Here is a 22,833-nt window from a genome sequence, read left to right as displayed (position 1 = left end):
TCCCTCCCTCCCTCCCTCCCCTTTTCTCAGGGCTTTCCTTACACTTTCTCTGCTTTTAAGAACATTGTCTTTGGGTAGTTCCCTGTACTAGTTGAAGCAGTATTTGACAAGAGATCAAGGTGTTTGAAAACCTGATTGGGCTTATAGCTATTTGCTGGTGGTCTCCATCGGCCCCTGTGGCTAACCCTCTGCAAGGAAACAGAGAAGTCACTGTCAATGGACTCTGGCTGTGATTCCCCCTCACATTCCCTGAGTCGCTTGGCCCATTCTGCCATATCATCTGGCACATTCTTACCACCCACTATGCTGAGGATGCCTGCTGTGTGCCAGGCATTGCGCTGGGCATGGGAGGTATCTCCATGGAACAGGGAGGACCTGCACCCTGTGGAACTTCAATTGCAGGCTTATTTTAAGCTGTATTTTCAGCATTTTCACCGTCTGTGGTCAGTGCCATCCCAGGACACATTGAGAGCACCCTCAAAGTTTAGCAGAGAGGGAAGAGGACTTTGCCTCCCTGAGTCTGTAAGTTTGGGTGATGACTGTTGAATGTAGCAACCTTGACCTAGAAGTAGCATTCCCCAGTCCCTGGCACCAAATTGCACTGACCTCTCAGAGTGTTGGCTGTGGCAAGATGTGAAGCCAAAAGCTTCATTTCTCTCATCCTTCAAAGGTATCCCTGGCTCTATCTTTCCCTTTGGAACTGTGGGGGCAGGTAAAGAAATTCCCAGGAATTTCTTTGGGAAGCTCAGGGGCTGCAGACTGAGCTGTCTTGTTAGTAGCTACAGCAGACTCAGAATAGAAATCAGGGAGTAGACACAGTACCCCAACTGGGGACTGAAAGTCTCCTCCTTCTTTGTTGTTGCCATAAGGCAAAGTGTCTGAGGGCAGGAGAATCCTGAGGCCAGGAACAGTCAAGATGAGGGCCACAATGCATGATCTCCCCTGAGAAGTGGGAACTACGTTCGTTGCCCCTTCACAAAGCCTGTGTGAGAGGGGCCAGGCATATGCCAACACCCCAAGTAGGGCTTTTGTCTGTTTCTGTTAGCTTTCAGGACCTATAAATCAAACACATTTCCTGCACAGCAAGATGGGAAATGTTTTATGTCTTGTCTTTTTTTTAAAATCATGATCCCCGTAAGAATAAGGCCATGTCTTCTCATCTCAGCCCCCAACATAGTCCCTACCCAGTGATAGACACTAACTAGATGAAGGAATGAGTGGACATAAACGAAGAATGTTCAGAATTGAGAACTAGTAATAGTAGGCGCTTCTGTGTGAGGCACTGTTCTAAGTACCTCTGTTAAGCAGTTTAAGCCTCACAATGATCCTGTGAGTTAGGACTTTTACCAGCCTCTATTAACTGTGGAGGAAACAGGCACAGAGAGATTAAGTAATCTGCCCAAGGTCACACAGCTGGCCTTCTTGCCCTAGCTTATACTCCTTGTCACCACACCAAGGCCTCCTACAAGGGAGGGAACTTGCACTTTGAAGCCAAACTTCATCATAAAATGCAGAGTATGATCATTTCTCCCTTTAGGGTGCTATAAAGATTGAACTCACGTGCAAAGCAGTTAGCATGCTTAGTGGGGCACAGAATATAGTGGATATTCATGAATACTGCTTCTCGTCCCTAAGTGTGGGGTTTCTAGTGTCACTATGTGGCCTTTATGGCCAAGTTCCTTTTTATGATTAACCATGGGAAATTTCTGTATACTTTGGTATACAGTTATATCTCTGGGGTATTTGGAGTTTAGAAAAAATGGACTCATACCAGGCCTTACAGAAGGGCCACGTGTTCTCAGATTGCTATGAGGCCAGGGGTGTTGGGCAGCCTCATCCCCGTGCATTTGGCTTCTTTGGTGCACCCATCACTTAGGGTGCACCCGTCAGCTAGGGCTGTGCTAGGTGCCACAGAAGCACCCTTTCTGCACTCAGGAAACTTACAAGGCTGTGAAGGTGGGGCACCCAATCAGGTAGATCTCAGGTTTCCTCCCAAGATCACCTACCCACACCCTGATCTTCACAGAAGTTTGATATTCCTGTACTGTGTGTTTAGTCCATTTTTGATGCTTTTTTTTTCTAACTGGACAAATATGAAACTGCCAACTTTTCAGACTTATTAGTTGTTTCATCACCTTTTTTCCTATCTGAAACTAGACCACCCATCTGATTCTCTCTAATAAAATTGCTCAAGATTTACAAAGTTGCAGTTTTGTTGGTTTTATGTCCTATTTATTACTGACCTCCAGTTCTTTGAAATTTAGTGCTGCTGTATGTTTTTAAGCATTTTGACTAGTAGATAATTTTTAAGAGACTGGTTTGCTGATTTCTTGTAACCATTTATTTAATTGCAAATTTTAATTATTTTGTTTTAAAATGGGCTCACTGAAATCCAAGTTGTTCCAAAGGGTGTGTGACAGTCTTCCCTCCATATCTCCTATACAGTCCCTCATTTCTTCTCTCTGTAGAAAAATCAGTGTCACCATTTCTTGGGTAGATTTCCAGATAGTCGTTGCAGCTGTAAGCACAAGTCATAACTTATACATGTCCCCTCACATGCAGAAATAGTTGCTTGTTATACCCACTGTTCTGCAGTTTTCTTTATTTCATGATATCTTTGAAATTATTCATAATGGTCAATTCTTAAAAAATGGTCTTCACTCTGCCAAGTTTTCCACCATGAGACTGGGGTGTTCTTTTGGCGAGTGTTTAGCTTGTTTCCAGTCTTTTGTGAATATGTACAATTTCACAGGGAACAAACAGGTACGTATATTATTTGTACATATATCTGAAGGATAAATTCCCAGAAGTGAAATAGCTTAGTCACCGGGTGTATGCATTTGTAAATGTAATATATTGCCAAATTGCTCTCCATAAAAGAGGTTCAAATTTATACTACTGCCCTCAGCATATAAGAGTGCATATTTACCTATTTCTTCATATCCTCACCAGCTCAGTCATTGTTTTCTTTATCAATGAGGTAGATAAAAAGAAATGGCCTCTTAGTGTTATTTTAATTTGTCCATCTCTTCCCATGAGTAAAGTTGAACAACTTTTCCCTTGTCTGAGAGCCATTGGATATCCCAACTTGTCAGTAATCACTTTATGCTTTGCTCAGATTTTTGTTTTTATATGTCCATTGTTCTTTCTATGAACCCATTTTGGAGGGAGTGCTTTGTGTATTAGAAGAATTAGTCCTTTGTCTTTATGAGTTGCAAATATTTTTTTTCACATTTGTCACTTTTCCTTGTATTTGTTATTGATTCTTTTGCCGTGTGGGTTCTTTCTGGATTTCATACCATACTTCAGAAAGTTTTTCCCACTCTGAGATTGTTGGCTTTTATTTGTTAGTCAAGTCTCTCATTAGTTCTTCTAGTGTTTTTTGTTTGTTTGTTTGTTTGTTTTTTAATCTTTAATCCTTCCAATCATCCAGAATATATTTTGTTAAGAAGTGTGAATCTTGGACTCTTCTTTCTTTTCCCACACAGCAGTTATTAATTTTAGACTTCTTTTTATTTGTAACTTACATATTGTGTATCTTATCAAAGTCTTTCCTACCAACCCTTTCTTTGCCTCTAATATGACACAGACTGATTTTGGGTGACAGTCTTTTCATAAGGCAGTTTGGCATAGGAGAAACATCATTTTCGGGGGCTAGCAGACCGGGTTTGAATGCTAACTTGGCAGCTTCTTAACCTATGTAGCCTTAGGCAAGTAACTTAACCTTTCTGGGCTGTTGTCACTTCGTTTTGATATTTTGCAACTGGTTGTGACAGAGATCATGTTGATTAACTGCCTGTTGGATGTTTGGTGCACAGCAAATATTTGATAAACAGGAGCTGTTATTATTGTCACCAGCATTACTGATATCAGTGATGTGATGTTGGTTTGTATGAGAACACTGTGGTCCTTTCTGTATAGCCATTCTTTAGTCAAAGCTGGTGTTCCCACCTGTGAATATGGAGTTTCCCTGCTGAAGCCAAAGGGGTATCACAAGGACCCTGTGAATGATTAGGCTGGCATTTTTATGGCCATGTTCACAACCTCTGGGCAAATAATTGTTATGGTGTCCATTAAAGTAAAATTGCACTTTTCTATAAGATGAAGTCTGATTCTGTAGTTTGGTTTTGTTATGAGGTTAACAATGTTAGTTCCTTAGTGCTATTGGGGCATATGATGATCTAAGAAACATTGTATGATCTCTTTTTTTTTTTTTTGTATTATCTCTTATTTCAGAATCTGTGTTCAAACCTGTCATAACTCTGGAAGTTAATTAATTGGGTGCAGAAACTTAGCTTGGCTAAACAGAAGCTGATACCTGATTTCACTTCTGTTTTAAACTGATGCTTATCTCCTTTCTTTATAATTCTGCTTCTGATCTGGTTTTAAATCTTGTATTTTGTTTTCTCTTGATTTTCTTTTAGCAAATTTTTTTCCCTGGAGTTCTCTTATGATCCAGCATTTCTCCCCTTCTTCATGCATGTCTTGGATATTCATTTTTAAGAATAGATATATCATTTTATTGCATTGCTTTCTTCCTTATGATCTTTTGCTTCCTTTCTGATTCCTGAAAAATTTGTTTGCCACATTCTATACCATGAGGGTCATCTTTAGCTCTTCTTCAAACCAAAAGCCAAAATAAACTTTAGGTTTTCGCATATTTCTTTTTTCAAGAGCAGTGACTTTTAAATGCATGTCTGAGTAGAATGTGTGTTGGTGTATAAGGTTGCCAATTGCCTTGTTTTTTTTGTTTTTTTTTGAACTGGGAATTGAACCTAGGGCTTTGTGCATACATGCACTCTATCACTGAGCTACACTCCAGACCCAAGCTATTTCTCTTTAAAATCTGGACTTTATTATGAGAGTTATGATTTAGGAAATACTAGTGAATAGTAATTTATGTGTGCAATAACTCTACTGAGTAAAGCAAAGTTAGTAGTCTCCCTCCTAGTGTTAAAGAGTGCAGAGATCAGACTCCTTTCGGTTTACTGTGCGAATCTGAAAACGTTGTTTTTCTGTTTTCAGGGATGACTCTGTTCCAGAAGACAACATCTGGAGAGGCATCCTCTCTGTCATTTTCTTCTTCCTTATCATCAGCGTATTGGCTTTCCCCAATGGTAAGTGATGTAATGTTATCGCATTTCGCCTGTGCATTGTGTCCTTCTGACTCGTTTGAGATGTGAATCATCTAGAAGATGAAACTAGAAGATGGAGTAAAGAATAATCCGGTTTTTGTGTAGTGGTTAGGAGCACAGGTTCGGAGGCCCATTTTGCTATTGTCTAGCTCTGTGGCCCTAGAAGAGCCCCCTAATCTCTAAGAGTGCTTCAGTTTCTCTTCTATAAAAAGAGGATAATAGGGAGAGACTGTTGCGAGGGCTAGCTAAATGAATATATGTTAAACACTGTGGTATTTGTTTGTTTTCCATTGCTATCACAAAACGTCTGAGGCTATAGACTTGATGTAGTACGGTTTTGGGAGTTGAAGGTCCACACAGCGCAGTGCTGTCTGTGATCAAGGCGCCCTTGACTTCACATCATGGCAGATGGCATCATAGTAGTACTTACGAGATGAAGAGATCACATGGTGAGACTGGAAGCTCAAGAGACTGGGGAGGGGCCTGATTTGTCTTTTATAATAACCCTTGGAAGAGAACTAACCAGGGCTCCTGAGAACTGCATTAATTCTTTTTGAGTGCAGCACCCAGTGACCTCCCACTATGCCCCACCTCTTAAAGGTTCTACCACCCCTTAACCACCCAGTGTGGTAACGCTGGGACCAGGCTTCCAACACATGAACCCCTTGGGGAACACACCACATTCAACCCATAGCAGACTCAACAGTGACTGACAAATTATAAGCCCTTGATAAATGTCAGCTGTTCTTTCTGTTACTGTTTTTTATTATTATCAGCTGAGTCATACAATACTCAATTCCTATTGAGTTACTCTTTTTTGCTAAGGACAGGGTCAATGCTGTAATGAGAATTACTCAAGCAATTTGTCATCCCAAATGACCTTTCCTCACAACTCTGTTGATTATACATTTGAAGTATGATTTTTATCTTTAGGAAAAAAAGATAATTATTACTGGTGAATTTTATCTCCCCTTCATAATGAGTATAGAGAGAATGAGGGAAAGCCTTTGTTATTTTTATAAAAATAAGTTTGTTGTTGGTTGCCTGTAATCCCAGTGACTCAGGAGGCTGAAGCAGAAGGATCACAAGTTCAAGGTCAGCCTCAGCAACTTAGAAGGACCCTGAGCAACTTAGTGAGACCCTGTCTCAAAATAAAAAACAGGACTGGTTATGTGGCTCAGGGTAGAGTACCCAGGGTTCAATCCCCAGTACCAAAAAAATAATAATAATAATAATAATTTGTTCTTTAGCCACGCTTCCAATTGATTCATACCTTTCTTCTAAATCGCCTCTTACAGTTGCTTCAATTTTTTTCTTATTCCTGAAAGACCTCCGTAGAATATTTTGTCCATGTTCCCTATAACTATTTATAAATGGTCACTCCTGTATTTGATATTTTAAAAGTACTTCATTCTTTCTCTCCTGGGTTATGTTCCAGGGTCCAGTGTGGGTTTTAAATGTCATGCTTCAAGATACATTTTGTCTCTGTCCTTCTATGCTGTTCAGTAGACTGTAACGTGTAATATAGGAAGCTCATCATGAATGTTACTATATGCTGTCTAGAAATGTTTCATGGCAAGTCCTTTAGGCTTCCCATGATGGTAGCTGTGGAATTTTGTTTTATAGTTTTGTTTCTCTTTTGAAGTACTGTGTTTATAAGAACATAGACTTTTTGCCGGTAAAATAGCAATTGAGCCAGTAATTCATGACTCTGAATTTCTTAAAGAATGATTTGTTCTAGATGACCAAGGTATTTGGAAGCTGAATTTAACTTTCCAACCACTCAAGCGTTTAAATTAAATTTCTTTTGATGAAAACCTTTCACTACATAGAAACCTACATATCTTATTCAAATATGACAAATATAGTTTGACTTTTCCATGATGATTGATGTTTCTGAAAATGCACAATTATTGGGACATGAAGACAAGGTGAACCTTATCCACCTTGCTGTAGAATTTGCTAAGAAAATTCCCTACTGTCAAACAGCTTTTTGGTGATTTACCAACTTTCTTTTCCCTCCGGTCTCTAACATACAAGAATTTTAGGTTTGGAAGGAGAACTTGGACATTACACAGCACATCCTCTCCCTCAAGGGTACCATGTTGTAGAGTGGCAGATGTGGCCAGCTGCAACTCTGAGCTCTGGAACCAGCCTTTTCCTACAAAGGGTGGCGTAAGAAACAACTCGATGCAGGGTGATGGTGACCTCCTCTCAGGTTAGATACTGACACAAAGCTAAGGACCAGAGCCTCCAGGGAAGTTTTGGAGCCTCAGAAGCATGAACAGTTGACTTAAGGTAGCGATGACTCCTTGGCTTTTCCATCCTCTGTGTCCCATAAAGGCCTACTGCTTATTCTCTGTTGCTAGTCTGTGGCATTTTGTTATTGGTCTGTGCCCTTATTCCTGTATTTTTCTTATTTCTTCTGTCCCCTTGTTCCATCTGTCTCTTTTTCCATGTGAGTTCAGCAGAGCACAGTACATGCGTATATGCTCAGGAAACTCATGAGTCCAGAGATATCAGGTTCATTCTCCAGTCTTTGCTTTTCTCACCCAGTTTATCTGTTGCTTAGTTCTCAATGGTTATTTCTTTATGGCTTAAAGATTACTTTTTTTCCTTTTTTTTTTTTTTTTTTCTATTTCTAAATTCAGAACCATTTTTGAAGTTTGAGGACTATAAAAGATAGTCTCTCAATTGCCCCAATTTTATAGCCATCCCTTTGATGAAGCTGCAGCAGGAGCTGAGTACTGGGGCTTCGTTCACAGAGGTTTTTCCCAAGGCACCAACAGCACTGAAGTTTAGGGCCTTAAATCTATTCGAAGTAATGTTTTGTGTGATTTTTGCGGTTCAGTCCTCCATTTCCTGATGAAACGCTCTCATCTTCAAAGTTTACCAAGCCTGTTCAGTCTGTCACTGTGGGGTGTGCTTTAGTGTTGATTGTGGAAAGACAAAACTGTCAGCTTGCCTGATGCTGTTTGTCATGTGCTTATCCCAGCTGTGTGACTTTGTGATACATACAAAGGGAGGAGGACCTGCAGAGCTCTTCTAGTTCAGGCTGCTCAGATTACAGATGAGAAAGTTGAAACCCAGAGCCTTCAGTCATCCACAGAGGCCACCTGGCCACTCTGTCAGCCTGGTATTAGGGCCCTGGCTCTGCATTTTTCTTCTTCAGGGTTGCTCTAGTCTTTGCTCATATTACATCCATTGTGAAGTATTTTACCTCCGTCTTCCTATGTAATGTTTCTGTCTCCTTCTGTCAGTCTCTGGCTTTTCCTTTACCTCAGATTGTGGTCTGTACCCAGTGTGTTTTGGATCCTGCAGATTGGGTACAGTGAGGTCCATGCTTCTGTGTTGCCCCGGTGTGGTCCATGACTGGCAGAAGCTAGCATATAGATCTGCGCCTTCCCACTTCTCCTCTTCTACTCTGTTCCTGCCTTCTCGTCCTTTCCCCTCAGCCACTCTGTAGGCAGAACATGCCAAAACTAAGCTTTCAGATAGGTAGAGAAAAGAACTATGGCAGTTCATTATTCTGTGTGGTAGAAATTGGAACATTAGTTAGGCGTCTTAGTTCTGAAATGTTGCTATGTTGAAATACCTGAGACTGAGTAATTTATAAAGAAAAGAAATTTATTTTGCCCCTCGGTGCTGGAGGCTAAAGTCCAAGATGGGGTGGCTACATCTGGCGAGGGCCTTATGCTTCATCAGAACTTGGTGGAAGTTAGAAGGGCCTGAAGGGATAAGTGGAAGAGAGAATGGGAAGGGCAGCCTAGCTTTCTAACAACCAGCTCTCATGGAAACGAATCCAGACCAGTGAGAGCAAGAACTCACCCATTCCCAGGCCTTGAGTGGCATGAATGACCCCACCTGCTCCTAAGGACCCCTCCTCCCAACACTGTCACGGTAGTAGTCAAATTTCAACATGAGTCTCAAGGGGACAAATGGCATTCAAACTACAGCATTAGGGAAGGGAGGATATCGAGGCACACATTGTGTTTAGTTTGTTTTCTAAAGATCTAGTTATTCACACTTTATATTAGATTAGTAGGAATAGACATTTTCTGCATGAAAGAATGTTATTGAATGTTCTAAAATCAGGCATAGCTTTGGGAGGTGCCAGTGGAGGAGAAGCGGAGCTGGCAGGGCCACGGGGAAGAGGTCTTCCTCAGCTGCTGCGCTCTCCCCAAATGCCAGCTTTTACACTTGTGGCCTTTCCAAAAGCCAATGTGCGGAATAACCGCTTCTCTGATTAGAATATACCTTCCTCTTCTTGCTTCAGGCTTGCTACCTTATCATCTGTTCTCCCCACAGTTGGCAAATGTTTTCAAATTAAGTAATGAAAACCGGTAGGAGAAATGGAGCCCAAAACTTGCCTTCTCTTTCAAAGGCAGCTTTGGGGAAGTGTCTGCAGTGGATGGCATGCCCAGAATGAATCTGTTTTGGCAACTTCTGAGGCATTTATCCTTGACCTAGTAAAGGCTGCCCTGCATGTTTGTGTCTAGGCCTAAATTTGATTACGACCATGTGTCTCACGTCACGTGTGGGAGTTCATGTGTGCTATCTGTGTAGAACTGGTCAACTTCCACAGGAAAGGAGCTCTGAGATTCTCTTTGTAGAGTCTAAGTAGCAAAGAAGGCCCTTGACTTTCTCCACAGGGTTTTATAGCAGTCAGGATACTTTTGGCTTCAAGTAATAGAAAGCCCTTTCACAATGCCTTAAACAATAAGAAAATGTTTACTTTCTTATGGAACAAAACGTTCTAAGGCAGGGTGACTCCTGGCCTGGCTAACTGAGTAGCTTAGCGGCATGAGAAGACCCAGGGTCTTCACCTCTTTCTCTTCTGACATCAACATGGTGGTCCTAGCCGGAGCCTCTTTGCTCTAATGTTCTCAAACTGGACATATAGCAGTGGGCAGCGTCCAACAGAAGAAGACATGAACTCTTCTTGGGTATCTCTTATTTAATAGAGAAGACACCTTTCTAGAAGCCTGCTAGCACATTCGTTAATACGTCTCTTGGACTAGAATTGGGCCTCTTCTCCAGCTAGATCTGAGGACAGGCATTTATAGAACTCAGAAAAGTACATGTTCAATAGATACTTATTGACTGAAAGATAGCAAAGGCCCAGTATTGCCTCCATTGGCTTAGAATTCACCCGAGTTAAATAGAAGGGAGTGGGCACTTAAAATTTCACTAGGCAATCAGCAGTGTGTATGGCAGGACTAGACTTCAGGGTTCCTTCCTACTGCTGGAAGAAGACTAGCAGGAAATGCCCAGAGGGGAGGAGACGTGCCTACTTCATGCTTTCATGCTTCTCTCCTACCATCTTTTTTTTTTTTTTTTTTCCATTCTCCTTTATCCCCCTTGGACTCTTAAAAACATTAAATGCTATCTCCGTCCCATTATAGAAAATGACCCTCAAGTGCACATGTAATTTCAACTATACCCCCTTGTCAAACTTAGAAGCCCATTTGAGTCCATGTCAGTCCTGAGATTTCTTTCAGCTGCTGACCTTCTGGTGTTCTCTTCCAGCTTCTGAGAGCTCCCTGAGGCCAGTTGTCCTTGTCAACCCAAACCAGCCAACCTCGTCTATACCCATAGTGCCTGATCCACAGGCATTTCTCAGGAAACATACATTGAATTAGGAAATGAATTCTCTAGGGTAGAAGGTCACAGAAGTAGCTTCTTCTCATCTGCAAGAGAAACACCATTTAACACTTCTGAATGGTGTCTTGAGGAGAGTTAAATACTAGTATTTCCTGACTGTCCTGAGTTTGTCATTCCATGTGTTCTCTGCCTCATTTGCCTTCTTTAAGCTGAGATCATGCTAACTGTATCTTGACAGTCTAAAAATGATCCAGATTTGCTCTCTTTTAATTTAAAAATTAAAAAATTCCTTTCTCACCCATTCTGCCTCCTGCTTCAGTACTTTTTTTTTTTTAAATAATTCTTAGGTTTGAAATTTGCTTAAAGATCATTTTATCCTAGGTTTTCCTAAAAGAATTTAAACTTTAAAATAATAATCATCAAGAGAAGAAGCAGCTAAGAGGACTTGCCAGGGGGCCTCTGACCTGAGGATACTAATGTGTCACTGTTGGACAGGCAACTTCTGATTTTCATTAAAAGAATTAAACTTTCCTAAGGTGTAGTCCTTTGAACTTAATTATTCATAGCTGTAACTGTTTCTGGTAAGTCAAGCAATAATCCTATTTTATAGTTTGTGAGCTGGAGTTTTAAATGCTAGTTCTTATGACAAAGACATTTGCCTTTGGTTTATTTTGATATGAAGCTTGCCTCTAATATCTGATTGATAATTATGTGTTCTAGATGGAGAGGTTGATAAAACAAAACATGTAGTTTTTAAATGTAAAAATCTATAATCTAGAAGAAACAAAACAGAATTTGTTTCTGTATCGCTGCCCTAAAAACCTTCCTCATTTCTCCTGCACAGTTGAGAAAATGAGCAAACTCACCAAAGGTCCTCACTTTTGCCCAAAGCTTTGTTTAAATCAGAAAGAAAGCACAAACTCCCCATTGAAAGACCATCATGAGGTGGACAGCTGCTAATAATTTCAAAACCATAACAACAGTCAGAGGGAAGAAAAGAAAACTTCAGCCTTTACGAACCCCCTGAGGAAAGTCTGTTGGGAAGCCAGGTTTGAGGGAGAGGCGCTGAGATAAAGTCAGCATTCTCGGGTTGTGCAAGGAGCACTGACCTGCCTGGGCGGGCCGTGCTGTGGAGTGCGCGCCTGCTCCTGTGCATTTCCCCTGCTCTCAGGATCTTCAGAGGTGACCTGACTGAGGTGTCCAATGGGGGTGACCTACTAAGCACAGGTGTCAAGGTTCATAATATAGAAGACCAGCCAGCCTCATCCTGGACTTCTCTTTTTAAGTGCTATTACTGTCTTTGGTGGTAAAGATGGTACTGTTATTGCTACTAAAGTGGTATATAGCAGCAATAAAAAATTTTGCCACCCTAAAAACTTCAGTACTTTTAAAAACAGGCAGTTATGACAAGCCTAACAACTTTAGGGGAGGCAGATTCCATGACTGAAATAAAGCCTGGGCTGGGTTTTTGTTACTATTATATCCAAAGGCTTTTGTTACCCTTTGGAAGCAAAAGTCCCTAGTAATTCCCACCTGCCGAGTCAGGGCAGCCCCTGGCTTGCATATGTGGAGGCTTTCCTGCCCTTTCCCTGGTTCTCCCCATTCTCCCTGACATCATTTATGGATTTCATACTGTTAAGGCAAAGGTGTGATGAGCCCTCCACTGCCCGCTTCCCTCCAGGGACTCCAACTCGAATTTCCCTTTTCTCCTTTCTCTCCCTTGTACTGCTGTCCCTGAAACCTTTCTGGCTCATACCCTTGACTCCTGCTCCCTCTCCTCCTGTGCTGACCTGTTCTGTGGAGTTTCTGGAGGCAAACAGGTCCTCCTCACCACTCAGCCTGCTGACAGGGTAGAATCTGGCAGCTGGGTTGAAAACCGATGAGCTGCATGACCCTGTGCAAGTTTCACATGCCAGTGTCCTTATCTGCACAGCAGGAGTGATGGTGGCACCCTCATCACCCAGTCCTCAGGACAACTTGGAGATCACTCGAAGGAATGTCTCCTCCCACAGCCTGGTGCTTGGAGCATAGTCACAAAAACACTGCTGACTATTTTCATTATGAGGGTCCTTGAGAATAACACCATTTTTATGATTTTAAATGTTGATCAGTCATGGAATTCTGGTGCAAGCCAAATAACAGGTCCTAAAATTTCAAGTTGGATCTTATTAAAAGGAAACCATAGAGAAAGCTGTGGTCCCCATATTACATCAAGAAGGTCAATTTAATGGCATTGAGGAAGTAATATTTGCAAGCCAGGCAGCCACCATAATATAAAAGCCATTTGTGGTGACAAGTCAAGAGCCATCAGCCAACACTGAGGAAGAGCACTTAGAAAATTGCTTAGAGGAGGGCAATTTTAGCTACCATTTTCCTAATGACTTCTGATGAAAAGCAATCGTGTTATATTATCTGGAAGGGGATTCTGGTTTATATGCTTTCCTGTGATTTTTCTGAGAAAGGAGCAGCTGATTAAAAAGGAATGCAGGTATTCTTTTTTATTTGAACCCTCACCCCCAGAACTGAGAAATGGAATAGATTTGGAGACACTTTTTCAGTGAATCCCTGACCCTCCAAGTACTCACTTACTGTCCTCCAAAACCCAAGAACCGAGCACATCTGGATAAAGTAGGGTCTGTCACGAACCCACTCACCCTGAATTGTCCCTATTTAAACTCAGGAACTGAACAGATAAGGGTGGTGGGGAATTCTTGTAACTGATTTTCATAATATGAACTTGATTCCTCAAAGGGAAGAAGATCAATTATGTTTCAGTGTAATCTTTTTAAGATTTCATTGGATTGTATTGAAACATAATTGAACTTACTTCTCCCTCCTTCCCTTCCATCTTCATAGGTGATTTTAGAAGAAATTCCAGAATAAAAATAACAATGTAATGTTTGCCTTAGACAGGATTCATGGTTGCAAGCAAAGATGCTTACTCTGCTCATTGAAGAACCAGTTCAAGAATATGGACTGGTTCACAAAGCTAGGAGTACTTAGAAACCAGGCCCCAGGCCAAACTTCTAGGAACGGGCACTGCACCCAGAAATGTTCTAAGGAGGAAAGCTCAGCCAGCTTTAGCTAAACTCGGCTCCACTGTCATTTCTGCAATGGACCCTAATGAAATTCTCACTGCCAGGGCCTCCAGGGTATCCCACGTGGAGCTTCCACTGTCCTGCTAATGTCCCTGCTCATCAGACTTGGAGACAAGAGGGGAGAGCTCTGCACACACCCCCATACAATCACCAACTGCTGAGGCCAAGTCCAGCCCAGGTGCAACCGAAGACGAGCCCTAGCTGGAGAAGTCTGGAAAACAAGCTCTGGTGTCTCCCTGGGCATGGGATTCATAGCATTGGCAATTCTCCAAGTATAAGAAGCCTGTTCAAAGGGTGTGGGGCCCCCAAATAGAATCAGTGCCCACCGGAGCAGTGATAAATTGATTTAGTAGGTCAGGGCTGAGCTGACTAGCTAGCTGGCTTTCCTTCTCCCTCCCCCGCCCCTCCTCCATCTTCAGGAGAAGAGAAAGCATTGGTGTGTCATTTGAGTAAGGCCGCCGTGTCCTGTGAATCTTGTTTCAGTAATGCGGAATCTGTAACTGAACTGGATTGCCACGTTAGAGGTGTGTTGGTGCCACAGGTCATCATCAAAAGCCCCTGTGCTGGCATTTGCCAGTGCTTCAGGGTTTGTTTTCAAAGCACAGTGTTTCTTCTCTCGTTTTCATTCTCTCACACACTTACCACTCTCTCTTATATACAGCCCCGTGTGAGCGTGCACGTATGTGCACAGGTGCACACACACAGCTGGACTTGTCCTGAACCTCTGTCCCTGGCTCTGGGACAGTGTGTGAGATCTTCCTTGTGAAGGTACAACATGTATTACACACACTCAAATGCCAGCCTGGTGACCTCTTCACTGTGACAACATCATTTCCCAGGAAAATTATGTTCCCACTTCTAAAGGACAAAGCTTAAAAGTCTCTGTTATGATTGGTGCCTGGGACCACCATGGTAATGGGTGAAATGTGGGTGAAACATTTCAACCTAGACTTTGACCTTAAAGTGTTTATGTAGGTAGGGGAAATAAAAAAAAAACAGTAGAGAGCTTTTTATTAACTGTATGTAGAAAACACTTCTGTTTTAAACCACTTCACCCTAACTTCATGTCTTCTCTCTGCAGGTCCATTTACCCGACCTCATCCAGCCTTATGGCGAATGGTTTTTGGTGAGTTCTGTTAATTGATGTAAAAATAGATTCTACTTTTTAAAATATTTTTTTTTTCAAGCATCATTATAGCAATTTGACTTACCATTCTACAGTTAACACTTTATGATAGATATTTGCTTTTTTGGTATTCGTGGTATAAATTTTTCTTAAACGTCTTTGACATAGTATAAAACACTTACGTGGCTTAGATTCTTTTTTTTTTTTTTTCATTCCCATTTGAATATTTATTTAGGTGCACAGTTGCACCAATAGTCTGATTTTTTTTCCTTTTTTGATCCTTTTTTATTTTTACAGACTGCATTTTGATTCATTGTACACAAATGGGGTACAGCTTTTCGTTTCTGTGGTTGTACATGATACAGATTCACACCGTTCATGTAATCCTACATGTACATAGGGTAATGATGTTTTGAACAGGTGAGCTGCTTCCACTCCACATGTCCCCTCCTGCTACTGCTGTCTCTTCATGTGCCCGAGAATTGACTGAAGCAAACGTGGCGTGTTTTCCATGAGCATCTTCCCGTTGCCCCTGGTATAGTGCAGGCTGAAGTGCATCCTGTCAGCACGTTTGTCTTGTCTGCATCCAGGAGAGAAAGGACACCTGGCAATTCAATGTTTTTGATGTTATTACAGGAAAGATGAAAAAGGGAGGAGTCTTCTGACTAAGAGCCCCGATTTGAACTAAAGCTTATTGATTAGCATTTAAATATTGAGTATCTTAATTGACTTGATTTTGTGGTTCAAAGGTCAAATCACCTAAGTGGATTTAAAATAAAGCTTCAAAACATAGGGCATTGGACTTCAGTGTTACCTAAATAAGACATCAAATAACTTTTTTTGAGGGGGCACTTTTAGAAAATGTAACTTGTGTAAAAAATACAAAAGCACTCTGAAAACTGAAAATTCACTAAAGGTTATTTTTTGGTTTGTTTTTTTCTTTCACCCTTCAGAGATCATAGGTAATTCTTCATCTCTAAATTTAACAGTGAACCTTCACTGAACAATTATTCATGGAGTATGGCTTTGTGACAGGCCCTGAGGCCACTGAGGAGGACCAGTCAGTTGGGAGCCTGCCTTGGGGAGCCATTATCCAGTCAGGGGAGGAGAGCAGCCATAGTGAATGAACTATTAAATCAGTAATCACGATCAGCAGTCACTCAGTGTCAGGAAGTTAGTTAATCTCAGGTGAGGTGACAGCTACTGGGTGGGCTCCTCAGCATGAGGCCTGAGGGAGTGATACTTAATCTAAGATTTGGCTGTAAAGAGGGATCTAACTCTGCAGAGGCACGAGGTTGGGAGGTGTTCCAGGTGAAGAGAAAGACTGCCAAAATAGCCCCCCACCTAGAAAGGTGGTGTGTTCCAGGCCACTGTGGTCCCAGAGCCATGGACCCAGGGAGAAGAGAGAGATCACAAGGTAGGGTACAGACAGATGCATCCAGGGCTTGTGGACCAGCATACGGAGTATGGGGGCAAAGGACACTGGGAAATGTAAAGAGGCTTTTCCCAGAGGAGTGACATGGCTATATTTACATTTTTAAACAGCCAATCCTGAGCCAGGTACAGTAGCCTGTAATTACGCCTGTAATCCCAGCTATTTGGAAGGCTGAGGCAGGAAGATCACAAGTTCAAAGTCAGCCTCAGCAACTTAGCAAGGCCCTAAGCAACTTAGGGAGACCTTGTCTCAAAGTAAAAAAGGCCAGGAATGTGGCTCAGTGGTTAAGTGCCCCTGGGGTCAATCCCTGGTACCAATAAATAGATGGATGAATAGATAGATAGATAGATAGATAGATAGATAGATAGTCAGTTCTGGCTGTATCTTCCTTATATTCTATGGACTTAATATTACTGCTTTAAGTTCTAAGTTATTTTCAACTAGTCGGGCACATCTGAGGGTTTTGTTTTATTTTGTTTTGTTTTCCCTATTTCAAATGAATCATTGTAGGTAATGAGCAGTTTTCTTTCTTACCCAAGAACATGGGGCCCTTTGAAAATCTGATGAGATCATTGACCCTTCCCCAATACATGAATTCACATATACACAATTTTGCTTATCAGTATTGGGGGATTCAGAGAACTCAAAGTCCAACCAAGAAGGTCATTTTAAGAACCCCCATACCACAAATGATTGCTTCCTGTCTTAAAATAATTATTTCAAAAGGATGATTATTTTAAAAGGTGCAGCGGGGGGTCATTTAAGGTGAAAATGTGTAAAAGTGTCTGGGTCATAAGTGCACACCTAAGACAGCTCTCAAACCAGTGTGCCTTAAAACGTGTTCCCTGGGCCTTGGCACTCAAGCGTGTGCATCACCCTGCTCCTCCAGGCCTCTGCAAGCTCCCTGAGGACTGAGTCCCACTCCCTGCCAGGTGGCCTGGCGCTCTGTGCATCAAACGTTCTCTGGAGCGGCTCATTGGAGATTATTGCTGAGCCCCGTTTGGATGGGCATTGTGACCCAAGGTCATTTGTATCACAGTGTCCAGATGCCCTACTTCAACATTTTAATTCTAATGCATTCAACAGAAAAAAAAGACAGTATCCCAGTGGTTGGTTTTGAATTCTTCTTTCTGAAATGTAATATAATACACAGGCTTTTACCTTCTTAAAATGTATTACTGGCCTTTCTTTTTTAAGCAACATGGTGGAGTTATTGGGATGGCAGTTAGGCTGTGATATGACAGTAAGGTCATGCCTGCAAGGACTAAAATGGAGGACAAATCTTAGAGAAGTAGCCCTGGGCCCCCTCAGAGCTCCAACCTGGAGTACAAAAGTGGTCCCCAGGTTGGGGATGTGCACCTCCTGCCTACTCAGTTGCTTCAGAAAATATCACCAAAGTCATCTCATTTCTTCTTATTTTCCTGAAGAGAAGAATCAGAAATCCTTGCTGTGGCCTCAGCCCTAACTTCACCTCACTGCTGCTTGCCCTGTTCCTTCCCTGCCAGCACCTCAGCCACATATTGGTCCTCGACATCTCCCTCCAGGGACCTATCCTCTGCTCTACCTAAACATCACACTCACTCCACAACGCTCTCCCTACATAGCCTTTGGCAGCCAGTCCTTCAAGGCTCGGCTTAAACATGATTTTCTCAGTGACAGTCTTATTGACCTCTCTTAATCTGAGTTAGGACTGTTTATTAGGCTCCTTCATCAAAGAGCACACCGTCGGTGATAGGAATCTCGACCGTCTGTGTTGCAATGTTAGTGCAGGTTTGGGCAAATAGTCATTCAAGTCTGATGTGTATTCCTATCTCTCCTAAACTTGAACCTGTTTTTGTTTCTGTCAGGACTCAGCGTACTCTACTTCCTGTTCCTGGTATTCCTCCTATTCCTGAATTTCGAGCAGGTTAAATCCCTAATGTATTGGCTAGATCCAAATCTTCGGTACGCCACCAGAGAAGCAGATATCATGGTATGTACTCTTCAGTAACCCAGTAGAGAAGTTGGTAGCATCTTGGGGATGGGAGATAGTAGACTTCATATTTTAAGTTGTTCCTTCTCCTTTTTCCAGAGTAGATAGCTCAAAACCAGGACACTGGGCAGGCCACTGAGTTGCATGGTTTTACAGAAGTGACACAGTTAAGGGGAATTAAATCTTCCCATGAAGCAAAGGTGTATGCTAGGAAGAGTATAAAGAGTGTCGTCAGATAGCCTGATTCTGTCTGTCACTTGTCTACCATGGGACTTTGGGCAAAGCGTTTGTCATCCTGTTCCCCTTTTTATAAGGTGAGGATAGTAACACTTCTTTTGGAGAGTTGGTGTGAGCTAAACCAAGTTGTATTATTCCTGAGGCCCACCCAGGCCTGCACGGGGCCTCAGGTGCACAGGCCTTCAGGCTGCTTTTCCCGTCATCCTCAGCTGTCTGCTTTCACCGCCTCAGCTCCAGTGCAAAGAGCCTTCCACCTGTTGGCCACGAAGGGGCCCTTGTCATGATTTAGGCCATTTCGTTTGTTATTTTTATTAAACCACACACACAAATGTTTTATTCTTGGCTGTGCTGTATTTTGACTTTTTTACTGAAGAGACTATGTGTATGGAAAAATCAACTGCTTTTTCCTCTACACTCACAGGGAACCCTTCTCTAACCAGATGTGCGAGTTTCTCCCACTCCAGACAATTCTCCTGACACCAGCTTAGAACTTAGAGTTCAGTTCTATTCTGACACAGCCTGGAATTAGTGTTAGCTCCCACAAGTTAAGGACTCAGTCCCATAGTACTTAGCTACATTTCAGATGCAAATTGAAAACCTCCATGGTCACCTGTGCTTCTGACCAGCAGCCACAAGAAGGAGGTTGCCCCAATACTAATTTATTGTGACGGATCACAGAACTAAGGGAAACACATTTACATAGTTTACTGTAAAGGATGTAAGAGAATGTGGAGGAATAGAAACATGAAGAGGTACACAGGACGAAGCCTGGTAGGGTCTGCATGCAGGAGCTTCTGTTAACCTGGAGATGGGGTGGGCCACTCCCAGGACATGGGTGTGTTCACCACCTGGAAGCTCTCCAGACCCCACAGTTCAGGGACTAAAGCTTTGTCACCAGACAGTCAATTATTAATCGGATATTAACATCTCCAGGTCCTCTCTTCCAGAAGATGAGGGGTGGAGCTGCAAACGTCAAGCCTCTGGCTGTGACTTGATCTTTTAGGTGCCCAGTCCCCGTTCTGGAGCCCATTAGGAGTTGCCCAATTAGAACAAAAATACTCCTGTTACCCAGGAAATTCAAAGGGATTAGGAGCTCTGTGTCAGGAACTAGGGTCAAAGACCAAACAAAAGAGACACCTAGCAGCCCTATTGCTCAGAAAATTATAAGGTTTTTAAAAAGAGCTCTACGCTAGGAACCAAGGACAAAGACGAAAATCAATATCCCATTATTTTATACTGTATGCTTCCTTTCAAAAAAGGTGTTGTTGTTTTTCTTTTTCTTTCCAATTCCTAATATTTGGTGTTTTTTTTTTTTTCTCTATTTTTTTCTTTCCAATGCCTAAAACCTGGTGGTACTTAGGAGAGAGATCACGCATGTGGATCATGGACATAATGACTTTGAGAAATAGGAAGTAATATGAGGGACTTAATAAACGATCTAAGCAGTAATCATTCTACCAGGGTTGACACTGGTAAGACTCTTCTTGAAAGGGCATTTCTAAATTTTTATCTTTAACTTTCTTAAGAGACACAATTAAAGCAAAAATAACTGCAGAAATTATAAGCAAAGTTCATTTGGGGTTTTCTTACTTAAGGAGAAGAGTGGCAAAACTTAGTAGCTTGTAATGATGATGGTTGTGTTAGTCAGCCTTCCATTACTGTAATAAGTTACCTAAGATAATCATTTAAAAAGAAGAAAGGTTTATTTTGCCACCTGGTTTTGGAGCCTTCAGTTTGTGGTCTGTTGGCCTTGTTGCTTGGGCCTGTGGTAAGGCAGCAGCACATTGTGACAGGAGCATACAGGTGGCAGAAGAAGGTACTCACCATTTTGCAGCTGGGAAACAAGAAGAGATTGGCATTCCACATTCCCCTTTTAGGACATGCCTCCAGTGACCTAAAATATCCCACAAGTCCCCGTCTCATAAAGGTTCAACCACCTTCCATAGCACCAAGCTGGGGACCAAGCCTTTAACACAAGGACTTTGAGGGATGTTCAGATCCAAACTGTAACATTAATGAAAATGGTGGTTCTAGATGGTAATAGTAAGGATAATAACAGTTCCTGATGATGGATTGTTTATTATAGTTACTCCTTTTTGTTCACAGAAGGCTTAGGAAATAGAAATTGGGAGAATGATTTATCAGGTACAGTACTTTCCCAAACAACTTTTTTAGGCTTTTGACCAAAAGTGGTCCCATTACAAAAGCAAATTGACAGGCAGTCTGTGGACCTGGTGTCTCTGCTGATCCAGCTCTCAGAGCTGGTAGAAGGAGGTTCAGTTGAATAATGCTCTTGACATCTAGCTTCCTTAGGAATTTGACTTCACAGGGACATCTGAATGTCACGACTACAGCTCCAAAATAGCTGCAAGTGGCTTTAAAACCTAGTTGTCCCATATTGGCTAATTCTCTGTTGCCAAGCAAAAGAAAGCTGAAGCTCTTTGCAGTTCTGGCTGAGGGCCTCTTCTTTATCACTCATCACTTTCTACTTCCTTAAAGCAGTCTTTCACAATTGCAAGGACCTGTTCTTTGGTGACAGGAGAGAAATGCCTCTGACCTCGTTGGATTTATGGAACGAAATTCTTTTCTGTGTGACAAATGTCTTTGATTCACTGGTCCCCAGGGTCATTGCTTCTCCCATTCCTTTACCCTGCTACCCATTCCTGATCTTGGTGGATGCTGGCACATTGAAACCCAGACTCCCATTTTTCCCTTATAATTTCTTTTATAAATTGGGACTGAGGGATCATTGAAATTGTATCAAAGGCATTTTCTCATCTAATTGCCTGGACAGTTTGCTGCTTTTTAAAAATTGATTCTGGTCTGGAGGTGTAGCTCAGTGGTAGGACATATGCTCAGCATGCACGAGGCTCTGACTTCAATTCCCAGCACCAAAATAAAATACTGATTTTTATTAAATATGTGTTCTAAACTTGAGGCAAACTCTGAGGGCAGAACTCATTTATAAATCAGTCTGTCTGCAGCAGCAGTCTTTTGTTTAGTTAACATTGACTGAACCTTTCCAACTTGCTGGCATGCTGCTGGTTAGAGTGGTGATGGTGGTGGGGTGTGGGGGGCAGGTGGTCATTTCCCTATCCCTTGGAGCTCAGGGATAGGCACATTTAAAGAAATAACTCTTGTCTGTTGAACCCTAAGACAGTATCAATGATTTTTAAAATTTTTTTCATGGAAGTCTTTAAACGTGGGGAAGAGTAGAAAGAACCTTCAATTCCCAAGTTCCCATCACCCAGCTTCAACACTGCCCAATCTTGTTTCATTCCCCCATCCTGGATTATTTTGAAATAGTTCTCAGATATTAAATTGAAAATACATGGAATCTTTTTTTTTAACATAACCACTTCATATATGCAATTCAATATATGCATTCAGTGTTCATAGTTCCCCAGTTGCCAGATATAAGTGTATTTTACAACTGACTTATTCAAAGTGGGACCTTGACAAGGTCCACACAGTGAATTTAATGTGTCTCTTAAATCCTTTTTGATCAGTAGGTTCCTCTACACATTGTCTTTTTCCTTAAGGTTTATTTGTTGAATAAACCAAATTGTTTACCCCATAGAGATTCTCACATCTGGGTTTTGCAGCTTGCATTTCCAGGATATCTCGAGTGTCTCCCTGTTCCCTTGCATTTCCTATACACCAAAAATTGAGCGTAGCAACCATGGGGGTTCCACACTCCAGACCAGCTCTTATGGTGTACTGCTTCTTAGGTGTCAGGAGGCACAGGATGTCTGCCATTTTCTCCTGATAAGCTTAAGATCAATTGTGGGTTCAGGAGGTCAGCATCTAGCTTAAGATGAGCCATCAATTATAGGTATGCCTTTTGGAAGGGGAATAAAGAAGCCTTGTATTTAAAGAATCATACATTTTAATACATTGAAATATGCATCCTGATTCTCAAAATAATACATTGTGACAAGGGCACGCCATCAAATCCAGGGTGCATGATGCTCCCATGAGGTTACAGCACTAAAGGGAAAGGAGTGGGAGCCGTTAACAGAGCAGGGACCCAGTCGAGCCAGGGTGTCAGGGAAGGCCATGCCAAGCACCGTGTTCAAGCTGGTGACTAAGGGGCGAGTGGGAGTAGCCAGACACAAGGGAGGGCAGGCGTTAGTCAGCAGGACAGCCCCTGTGAAGGCCCTGACAGGGCAGCCGGGGCAGTCGGGCTGAAGAGTGTGGGGATCCAGAAGCGGAGAGCTGTGCCT

General features: G+C 42.1%; 1 protein-coding gene across 2 annotated transcripts in view; it reads left to right on the top strand.

The window, feature by feature from the left end:
* Ptdss1 (phosphatidylserine synthase 1) overlaps nt 1–22,833 on the top strand; it is a 62,775-nt gene that overhangs the window by 6,562 nt on the left and 33,380 nt on the right. For both annotated transcript variants that reach the window (XM_047554352.1, XM_047554348.1), the window contains exons 2-4: nt 5,026–5,117; nt 14,919–14,963; nt 18,246–18,370. In XM_047554352.1, the coding sequence (XP_047410308.1) occupies nt 5,026–5,117; nt 14,919–14,963; nt 18,246–18,370 (262 nt within the window). The remainder of the gene's footprint in view (nt 1–5,025; nt 5,118–14,918; nt 14,964–18,245; nt 18,371–22,833) is intronic.

Source organism: Sciurus carolinensis, chromosome 1, assembly GCF_902686445.1.
Source record: "Sciurus carolinensis chromosome 1, mSciCar1.2, whole genome shotgun sequence".
NCBI lineage: Eukaryota > Metazoa > Chordata > Mammalia > Rodentia > Sciuridae > Sciurus > Sciurus carolinensis.
Note: the sequence above shows the minus strand (reverse complement) of the source record. Positions and strands in the feature narration are given on the sequence as shown.